This window comes from Salmo salar, chromosome 27 (assembly GCF_965601325.2).
Source record: "Salmo salar chromosome 27, fSalSal1, whole genome shotgun sequence".
NCBI lineage: Eukaryota > Metazoa > Chordata > Actinopteri > Salmoniformes > Salmonidae > Salmo > Salmo salar.
In genome coordinates, this window is record NC_138317.1 from 25,525,604 (window position 1) to 25,536,974 (window position 11,371).

The following is an 11,371-nucleotide window of genomic DNA, read 5'->3' on the forward strand; positions in this document are numbered from 1 at the left end:
CTTACATACCCAGACTGGCCGGACCACTGGGTTCGATATACACACACACACACACACACACACACACACACCGCAAGCACGTATACTATACACACATTGCATACACTACATGCATGCACACACACGCACACGCACACACACACACACAAACACAAGTGGAAAGAATTTTCAGATGTTTCAAAACCAAAGGTGTTAAGACAACATATCCCTCCCTCCATTCCTCTCTATCCTCTCTCTCCATCCTTTCCTCCATTCCTCCCCAGTCCTCTCTCTCCATCCTTTCCTCCATTCCTCTCTATCCTCTCTCTCCATCCTTTCCTCCATTCCTCTCTATCCTCTCTCTCCATCCTTTCCTCCATTCCTCTCTATCCTCTCTCTCCATCCTTTCCTCCATTCCTCCCCAGTCCTCTCTCTCCATCCTTTCCTCCATTCCTCCTCCATCCTCTTTCTCCATCCTTTCCTCCATTCCTCTCTATCCTCTCTCTCCATCCTTTCCTCCATTCCTCCCCAGTCCTCTCTCTCCATCCTTTCCTCCATTCCTCTCTATCCTCTCTCTCCATCCTTTCCTCCATTCCTCTCTATCCTCTCTCTCCATCCTTTCCTCCATTCCTCTCTATCCTCTCTCTCCATCCTTTCCTCCATTCCTCCCCAGTCCTCTCTCTCCATCCTTTCCTCCATTCCTCCTCCATCCTCTTTCTCCATCCTTTCCTCCATTCCTCTCTATCCTCTCTCTCCATCCTTTCCTCCATTCCTCCCCAGTCCTCTCTCTCCATCCTTTCCTCCATTCCTCTCTATCCTCTCTCTCCATCCTTTCCTCCATTCCTCTCTATCCTCTCTCTCCATCCTTTCCTCCATTCCTCTCTATCCTCTCTCTCCATCCTTTCCTCCATTCCTCCCCAGTCCTCTCTCTCCATCCTTTCCTCCATTCCTCCTCCATCCTCTTTCTCCATCCTTTCCTCCATTCCTCTCTATCCTCTCTCTCCATCCTTTCCTCCATTCCTCTCTATCCTCTCTCTCCATCCTTTCCTCCATTCCTCTCCATCCTCTCTCTCGATCCTTTCCTCCATTCCTTCCTTCTTCTCCTCCTCTTCTCTCTCTCAGGTCCTATGTTGATCCAGACCATCAGGTCAGATTTTAAACAGAAGTACTCTTCAGTGTTTGATGACAACACCAATTCAGACTACATTTACCATCTTAACGCACAGATGCCAAGGTACAGTAGGTACACACACACATAAATGTACACGCACACACACACATACACTAACACCCGTTCTCTGTCCATCAAATCAAATCAAATTTTATTGGTCACATACACATGGTTAGCAGATGTTAACGCGAGCGTAGCGAAATGCTTGTGCTTCTAGTTCCGACAGTGCAGTAATATCTAACAAGTAATCTAACAATTTCACAACAACTACCTTATACACACAAGTGTAAAGGGATGAACTAGAATATGTACATAAATATATGGATGAGCGATGGCCGTGCGGCAAAGGCAAGATGCAGTAGATGGTATAGAGTTCAGTATATACATATGAGATGAGTAATGTAGAGGGTATGTAAACATTATATCAAGTGGCATTGTTTAATGATACATTTATTAGTGATACATTTATTACATCCAATTATTAAAGTGGCTAGAGATTTGAGTCTGTACGTTGGCAGCAGCCACTCAATGTTAGTGATGGCTGTTTAACAGTCTGATGGACTTGAGATAGAAGCTGTTTTTCAGTCTCTCGGTCCCAGCTTTGATGCACCTGTACTGACCTCGCCTTCTGGAAGATAACGGGGTGAACAGGCAGTGGCTCGGGTGGTTGTTGTCCTTGATGATCTTTTTGGCCTTTATGTGACATCGGGTGGTGTAGGTGTCCTGGAGGGCAGGTAGTTTGCACCCGGTGATGCGTTGTGCAGGCCGCACTACCCTCTGGAGAGCCTCACGGTTGTGGGTGGAGCAGTTGCCGTACCAGGCGGTGATACAGCCCGACAGGATGCTCTCGATTGTTCATCTGTAAAGGTTTGTGAGTGTTTTCGGTGAGAAGCCAAATTTCTTCAGCCTCCTGAGGTTGAAGAGGCACTGTTGTGCCTTATTTCACCACGCTCTCTGTGTGGGTGGACCATATCAATTTGTCTGTGATGTGTACGCCGAGGAACTTTAAACTTTCCACCTTCTCCACTACTGTCCCATCGATGTGGATAGGGGGTTGCCCCCTCTGCTGTTTCCTGAAGTCCACGATCATCTCCTTTGTTTTGTTGACATTGAGTGTGAGGTTATTTTCCTGACACCACACTCCGAGGGCCTTCACCTCCTCCCTGTATGCTGTCTCGTCGTTGTTGGTAATCAAGTCTACCACTGTAGTGTCGTCTGCAAACTTTATGATTGAGTGGGAGGCGTGCATTGCCACGCAGTCATGGGTGAACAAGGAGTACAGGAAAGGGCTGAGAACCCACCCTTGTGGGGCCCCAGTGTTGAGGATCAGCGTGCCAGATGTGTTGTTGCCTACCCTTACCACCTGGGGGCGGCCCATCAGGAAGTCCAGGATCCAGTTGCAGAGGGAGGTGTTTAGTCCCAGGGTCCTTGGCTTAGTGATGAACTTTGTGGGCACTATGGTGTTGAACGCTGAGCTGTAGTCAATGAACAGCATTCTCACATAGGTGTTTTTTGTCCAGGTTGGAAAGGGCAGTGTGGATTGCGATTGAGATTGTGTCATCTGTGGATCTGTTGGGGCGGTATGTGAATTGGAGTGGATCTAGGGTATCAGGGATGATGCTGTTGATGTGAGTGCTACGTGGCGGTAGTCATTTAGGCAGGCTACCTGCACTTTCTTGAGCACAGGGACTATGGTGGTCTGCTTGAAACATGTAGGTATTACAGACTCAGTCAGGGAGAGGTTGAAAATGTTAGTGAAGACACTTGCCAGTTGGTCCGCGCATGCTCAGTACTCGTCCTAGTAATCTGTCTGGCCCCACGGCCTTGTGAATGTTGACCTGTTTAAAAGCCTTGCTCACACCGGCTGCGGAGAGCGTTATCACACAATCGTCTGGAACAGCTGGTGCTCTCATGCATGCTTCAGTGTTGCTTGCCTCGAAGCGAGCATAAAAGGCATTTTGCCCATCTGGTAGGCTCACATCACTGGGCAGCTGGGTTTACCTTTGTAGTCCGTAATAGTTTGCAAACCCTGCCACATCCGATGAGCTTCAGAGCCGGTTTAGTAGGATTTAACCTTAGTCCTGTATTGACACTTTGCTGTTTGATGGTTCGTCTGAGGGCATAGCAGGATTTCTTATAAGTGTCCAGATTAGTGTCTCGCTACTTGAAAGTGGCAGCTCTAGCCTTTAGCTCGTTGTGGCCCTTGCCTGTATTCCATGGCTTCAGTTTGGGATATGTACGTACGGTCACTGTGGGGATGACGTCGCCGATGCACTAATTGATGAAGTCAGTGATTGAGGTGGTATACTCCTCAATGCCATTGGATGAATCCCGGAACATATTCCAGTCTGTGCTAGCAAAACAGTCCTGTAATGTAGCATCCGCGTCATCTGACCACTTCCGTATTGAGCGAGTCACTGGCACTTCCTGCTTTAGTTTCTGCTTGTAAGCAGGAATTGGGAGGATAGAATTATGGTCAGATTTGCCAAATGGAGGGCGAGGGAGAACTTTGTACATGTCTCTGTGTGTGGAGTAAAGGTGGTCTAGAGGTTTTTTTACCCCTGGTTGCACATGTGGCTTGCTGGTAGAAGTGAGGTAAAACGGATTTAAATTTGCCTGAATTAAAGTCCCCAGCCACTGGCAGCACCGCTTCTGAACGAGCATTTTCTTGTTTGCTTATCGCCTTAAACAGCTCGTTGAGTGCGGTCTTAGTGCCAGCATCGGTGGTAAATAAACGGCTACAAAAAATATAGATGAAAACTCTCTTGGTGGATAGTGTGGTCTACAGCTTATCATGAGGTACTCTACCTCAGGCGAGCAATATCTCGAGACTACCTTAATATTAGACATTGCGCACAAGCCACGACTCAGTGAAACATAAGATATTTCAGTTTTTAATGTCCGTTGGTAAGATAGTCTCGAACAGAGCTCATCCAGTTTATTCTCCAGTGATTGCACGTTGGCCAATAGAACGGATGGTAGAGTCGGGTTACCCACTCGCCGACGAATTCTCACAAGGCACTCTGATCTACGCCCCATGTATTTCTTTATTTTCTTTATGTGAATGATGGGAATTTGGGCCTTGTTTGGGAGCAATATTATATCCTTGGCATCAGACTCATTAAAGAAAAAATCTTCATCAAGTTCGAGGTGAGTAATCGCTGTTCTGAAATCCAGAAGCTCTTTTCGGTCATAAGAGACGGTAGCATCAACTTTATGTACAAAATAAGTTACAAACAACGCAAAAAAAACCACAAAATTGCACAATTGGTTAGGAGTCTGTAAAACGGCAGCCATCCCCTCCGGCTCCATTATATTCCATTCCAATATTATGTTCCAATTAATATTTTTTTATGATTTAAAAACGACTATTGAAAACCTTTTGCTCCTGGATTAATTTTAAAGACTGCTGAGATTTAAAATCTTCCATTTATAAAATAATATTTACTGCAATTGTACATAATGGATTGTATGGAAAAGGAACAACAAAGAAAATGAATGTTCAGGTGAGTTGAAAAGAGGGACTTTCCTCATAGTGCGGATATTAATGGTGACTTGCCCCCCCCCCCTCCAAATAAAACTGATTAAATGGATTTTAACACACTTGTGTAAAACCGTATGCCATAATCTTCTACCGGGAAAGTAGCACGCCCGGGGCGGGGGGCTGTTACCCTGGTACTTAAAAAAAACGCCCCTTTTCTAAAACCAACATTTCATTAAATAACTAAAACCCATTTATTTATTTCCCTTTATAGTTTATTCGCATAAGCATGACCTTCATCCACATACCATTTTATTTTTCTCCAAAAGTTAGACATTGTTCTTAGGGGGGGGCTTGTTACCCGCTAGTACCCTACTACTGCCTCCCTCCGTGGTCCCCATACACTCTCAGGAGATGTCTTATATAGTGGATTAGAATGTATATGATCTGGAAACAAACTCAAATAGGACTCTCACCTATTTGTTAAGACAAAGCAAACACCCATGGAAAATAGTATACGCTCGATTTCCCTCGTTCGCGTGCTGCGCAGTGTTGGCAACTTTCTCCGAAAAGTCCAACTTCTGTGAATTCCAACTTCAGGGAAGGCTACCCGGTTTTGTCGCTGGAATCAAGTGCATGATATATATATCTATAGGCAACCTGCTGTAATTCAGCCAATAACATAGCGAGTTACAAATTCGGTAATACGACAGAAAACAGCGTCGAGTCGAATTATTTTTCAATTCCTTCTCTAACATATCGATTAGCTACTATTGCGCCTAAAGGTGTGTGTGTGTGAGGCAGTCTCTCTCTGTTGCCAATCACCACTCCTACTTTGTTTCTCTGCATGGATGACAGATAATCATCACAGTTCACTATGAGGAGGATGGCGAAGGATCTGCAACCAGCCGAGCAAGGGTGAGTAGACCTAGGTTTTAACCAAGGTATTATGGTGCGCTATTCTAGAGTTCCAAATCCATCATTTACAGAATACGCTTTCAGGAATGATAGGTTAGGCAACTTCGTTGCGCTATATGTCTCCAAAGTAAACATCTTGTAAAAATATTTTAAAATGCTTAGTTACTTGATGAAGTGCTATAATTCAAACACCTATTGCGCCTCTTCCATGAAACCCTTTATAGTCTCTGAAATATTTTAGATTTGTTTTTTAAAGTTTTTTTAATGAAATGATACGCCTTAACAAAGGAAAATATTCCTTCCCGTGAACTTGGTGCAGCTACATCACTTGGACCTTTGACTGTAGTTACAGTATTTATTACAGAATGACAACTCAGTGAAGATAAGATTATTCGACCTTGGATATCACTATGAAGACAGACACACAACCACCAGTCATCCTAGTAGCCAGCCAAATAACTTTGTGACATTCAGAAGGTTTTTCAAACCTGTAACTAAACTTAAGACATATCATGAAAGTTGTTTTTATTACACTGAAATTATTACCCAATAGATTACTATTTAGCCAGAGGGACACCTTGTTGCACATTAGTTGGAATGTAGCTTTTTCTTTGTTTAATTTAAATTAAACATGTACTATTTAAATAGGTAGACTACTGTAGACAGAGGACATTATTGTAGGAGTGTGTTACAATGCTGTCCTGTTTGTGAAGTCTGACTCAATGATAGCTGGTCAGAGCTAGTTAGAGGCTAGTTAGAGGTCAAAGTTCACTTATTGAAGTTGAAGTTCAGTTGTCTTCGAGAATATCAGCTTGATCATTACGTGTGTTTGTGCAGGTCTGGGTGGATCTCCAGTTGGCTTCCATCCTGGTGTCCCACCTCCCTCTCTCAGCTGAAGGATGCAGAAGACAAAATGCTCAAGGGTAAGAGTGTGTGTGTGTGTTTCCCCTCCTAACTATCATACTTACACATCTCCTCTCCTCTCCTCTCTTTTTACGCTCTCCCTCCCTGTTCCCTCTGTCTTTCTCCTCCATCCCTGTCTCCTCTCACAGCTGTGAAGGCCCCATTCTCCAGGCAACATGTCCGGATATCCAACGGCAACTATCTCTGGACCTTAGCCTTCACCTCTCACATCAAGCCCCATCCCTCTCTCCCACCCCAGCCTCAGCCAAAGCCCCATCCCTCTCTCCCACCCCAGCCTCAGCCAAAGCCCCATCCCTCTCTCCCACCCCATACCCAGCCCCATCCCTCTTCTCCACAGCCCTCTCTCCAGCCCCGTCCTCCCCTGGTGCTGCTCCATGGGTTTGGGGGTGGTGTGGGTCTGTGGGCCCAGAACCTGGACTCTCTATGCGGCAGTGGAGCCGTGTATGCCCTGGATCTTCTGGGGTTTGGACAGAGCAGCCGGCCCCTGTTCAGCGTGGACCCACAGGGGGCAGAGGAGCAGTTCCTAGGGGCCCTGGAGGAGTGGAGGGACAGGGTGGGTCTGGAGGAGATAGTCCTGCTGGGACACAACCTGGGAGGATACCTGGCTGCTGCTTACACACTCACACACCCACACAGGTGAGAGAGAGGAGAGCGAGGAGAGGTAGTATGTGTGGGTGTGTGTGTGTTCATACACGTGTTCACACTATGTGTGTTTATAGGGTAAAGCACTTGATCCTGGTGGAGCCCTGGGGGTTCCCGGCCCGTCCAGAGAGCCTAGATCAGGAGAAGTCTATCCCAGTGTGGATCAGAGCCATGGGGGCTGTCATGAGTCCCTTTAACCCCCTTGCTGGACTTAGACTGGCCGGACCACTGGGTTCGATATACACACACACACACACACTCCGCAAGCACGTATACTACACACACATCGCATACACTACACGCACACACGCACACGCACACGCCACACACACACACACACACACACACACACACACACACACACACACACACACACACACACGCACAAGTGGAAAGAATTGCCAGATGTTTCAAAACCAAAGGTGTTAATATAACATATCCCCCCTTCCATTCCTCTCCATCCTCTCTCTCCATCCTTTCCTCCATTCCTCTCTATCCTCTCTCTCCATCCTTTCCTCCATTCCTCCTCCATCCTCTCTCTCCATCCTTTCCTCCATTCCTCTCCATCCTCTCTCTACATCCTTTCCTCCATTCCTCCCCCATCCTCTCTCTCATCCTTTCCTCCATTCCTTCCTCCTTCTCCTCCTCTTCTCTCTCTCAGGTCCTATGTTGATCCAGACCATCAGGTCAGATTTTAAACAGAAGTACTCTTCAGTGTTTGATGACAACACTGTATCAGACTACATCTACCATCTTAACGCACAGACGCCAAGGTACAGTAGGTACACACACACACACACAAATGTACGTGCACACACACACATACACTAACACCCGTTCTCTGACCATAGTGGTGAAACAGCGTTCAGGAACATGACAGTACCATATGGTTGGGCTAAGAGACCAATGTTAGATCGTATCGGACAGATCCAACCAGACATTCCAATATCCTTCATCTATGGGTCCCGATCCAGTATCGACAGCGACTCGGGATACACTGTCCAGAAAATCCGACCAGATGTGGACATCATCGTGAGTTAATTATTCATGTACCAAGTTTTCTGAATGTGTTATGAAATAGACCGGTCATTCACGCACAGCAATGTACCGTTGTTGTTTTTCGATGTCAAGTGTTTCTCTTTTTCGGTCTCTCTATCCTTCACTTCAATCTCTCTCTCTCTCTCTCTCTCTCTCGCTCTCTCTCTCTCTCTCTCTCTCTCTCTCTTTCTCTCTCTCTCTTTCTCTCTTTCTCTTTCTCTCTCTCTCTCTCTAGGTGATAAGGGGAGGAGGTCACTATGTGTTTGCTGACCAGCCAGACGACTTCAATCAGAACGTTCTTCACATCCTGGCCAGGATGGAGGGAGATAAGGAGAAGAGGGATGAGGAGTGGTGTGGATGAGAAGGAAGGGAAATGAGGAGAGAGGTGAGAGGAGAAGATTGAGGGTAGAGTAGAGAATGGCAGATGAGATGGGGAGAAGAGACAGTAAAGGAGGGGGAGGAGGTGAGAGGAGAAGATTGAGGGTAGAGTAGAGAATGGCAGATGAGATGGGGAGAAGAGACAGTAAAGGAGGGGGAGGAGGTGAGAGGAGAAGATTGAGGGTAGAGTAGAGAATGGCAGATGAGATGGGGAGAAGAGACAGTAAAGGAGGGGGAGGAGGTGAGAGGAGAAGATTGAGGGTAGAGTAGAGAATGGCAGATGAGATGGGGAGAAGAGACAGTAAAGGAGGGGGAGGAGGTGAGAGGAGAAGATTGAGGGTAGAGTAGAGAATGGCAGATGAGATGGGGAGAAGAGACAGTAAAGGAGGGGGAGGAGGTGAGAGGAGAAGATTGAGGGTAGAGTAGAGAATGGCAGATGAGATGGGGAGAAGAGACAGTAAAGGAGGGGGAGGAGGTGAGAGGAGAAGATTGAGGGTAGAGTAGAGAATGGCAGATGAGATGGGGAGAAGAGACAGTAAAGGAGGGGGAGGAGGTGAGAGGAGAAGATTGAGGGTAGAGTAGAGAATGGCAGATGAGATGGGGAGAAGAGACAGTAAAGGAGGGGGAGAAGGAGAGAGACATGGAGGAGCTGTTACAACTTCTTGGCTCTGAGGAGAAGGAGGACGATTGTTACGTTCAGACTTTGAACACACCCCTTCCTTACTGAGGACATACTAGAGCTAGGCTGGTATGCGATGGTTAAATCATCATTTTGTTTTAGGTTGATATGGGATGGCTGCATAGTGATATATGCTGACATAAGCTGCCGCTGGCCCATGTTGACTTCAGTGCTTCGCACAGTTGTGTAAAGTTGGCTGGATGTCCTTTGGGTGGTGGACCATTCTTGATAGACACGGGAAACTGTTGAGTGTGAAAAGCCCTGCAGCGTTGCAGTTCTTGACGCAAAACGGTGTGCCTGGCACCTACTACCATACCCCGTTCAAAGGCACTTAAATATTTTGTCTTGACCATTCACCATCTGAATGGCACACATACACAATCCATGTCTCGATTGCCTCAAGGCTTTAAAATCCTTCTTTAACCTGTCTCCTCCCCTTCATCTACACTGATTTAAAGTGGATTTAACAAGTGACATTAATAAGGGATCATGGCTTTCACCTGGATTCACCTGATCAGTCTATGTTGTGGAAAGAGCAGGTGTTCATAATGTTTTGTACACTCAGTGTGTGGGCCGATATATGATATATATTACCTGTACTACATCCACCTCTCATCAGTATGCCCCTGTACAGCCAGTGAAGGCAATGTTGTGCATATCATCTTTGTAAAGAAATGTCAAATGTATTGTTTTCTTTTCTTAAATATAGAATAATGTACATTAATGTTTTGCTTGTTGACAAATGTCCATAGTATCATGTCTCAAAGCTGCTACCAGTATGCTAAAACTTTAGAATAACAAAGTAAGCAAGGGAACAGAGAGACCCCCCCAAAAAATGTATTCTAAGAAACTGTTGAGCAATGTTTTAATGTTTGAGGAGGGAGAGTTAATCCCAAAGGAAAAACTTGTTTTCTGTAGAAAGTAGTATAAACTAGTATAAAGTTGACTGGGGTTTTTCTTTCTTATTTGACACTTCACCCACACTGTTGCCTAACTATCCTCCATAGGCAGACAGGTCCAGTCTCCCGTCGTGTTTGAGATCGACTATATTGCAGTCCGCGACTACTGCCTGACTGATCTACAATTCCCCTGTATCCTAAATAACTACTCATTATGATTTATAGGTCAGTCAGTTCGCTCTGTCGGTGATCAATAATTAAGCGAATTTGATGCTCTTGAACATGACCTCTCTCTACAGAACCAGCTCTGCAAATGTACAGCACAACAGGATAAAGAATATTTACATCAAAATAATGTTCTTTATGATGACTGGTATGGAGGGCATATTATTTACTATATGTTCGTATTCTTATCTTTTATTTCTTATTGTTGTTGTCGAGAAGGAACCTATAAATAATCATTTTAATGGACGGTCTATACCGTGTGTATCCTGTACATACAACTAATAAAACCAACTATTGGGTGTTTCATTTGTTGATTTATTGATTATCATCGCTCAGATAATATCTTTATTCCCATCTCAAACTGCTCGCTGTGCCATACTTCCAAGTCTTGTTCATTACTCAACTGAGGAAGCCTGGATGGAAGCAGAGGCTAAGCTTTTACCAGTAGGGGGTGATGGTAGTGTCAGGCTGGGGCCACAAGGGGGCAGGGTAGCACAGCCTCAGTGTTCTGAGGTGACAATAATAACACCACAGAGTCAGTTGCATCGTCTTCTCCACTCCACAGCATGACATGACATCTTTACATACTCACTAATCTGAGAAAATTACTAAAGAGGCATTCCAGGATTGGTACGTCCATTCTCCAGCCCTATCCCGGCCTCTGCTGATAACAAAAACAAGTGGCAGGGGTGTTGTTTTTTCAATCCCAGATTTCCCCTTTGAAAGGTTCCAAGGACAAACACAAATCCAGTGGTTTTAACCAGGTGCTGGAGATCAAATAATGTTTTCAGCAAAAAGTAAAACTTCCCACACTATGACCTGTTTAGTGTGTTGAAACGTTCCAGCCCTTAGGTCTTGGTGCACTTTCACTTAGACATAATTCAGGACTGTCCCAATGCCAATGTCTAAGAGGATACATCATGATCAATGTCTTCCCCTAAATGGAAGTACACACACACACACACACACACACACACACACACACACACACACACACACACACACAGAGGCCCTAAGACACACTAATTCTCCATACA

At 45.5% G+C, this 11,371-nt stretch overlaps 1 protein-coding gene across 1 annotated transcript; it reads left to right on the plus strand.

Annotated features, from left to right (window-relative positions):
• Nucleotides 1-936: 936 nt before the first annotated feature.
• Nucleotides 937-10,638, plus strand: LOC106588725 (1-acylglycerol-3-phosphate O-acyltransferase ABHD5). Its single transcript, XM_045709586.2, has 8 exons — nucleotides 937-1,213; nucleotides 5,490-5,549; nucleotides 6,387-6,472; nucleotides 6,602-7,109; nucleotides 7,193-7,347; nucleotides 7,777-7,888; nucleotides 7,967-8,147; nucleotides 8,389-10,638. Exons 2-8 carry the CDS (start codon nucleotides 5,509-5,511, stop codon nucleotides 8,512-8,514), a joined length of 1,209 nt encoding a protein of 402 aa, XP_045565542.1. The 5' UTR covers nucleotides 937-1,213; nucleotides 5,490-5,508; the 3' UTR covers nucleotides 8,515-10,638.
• The last annotated feature ends 733 nt before the right edge of the window (nucleotides 10,639-11,371 follow it).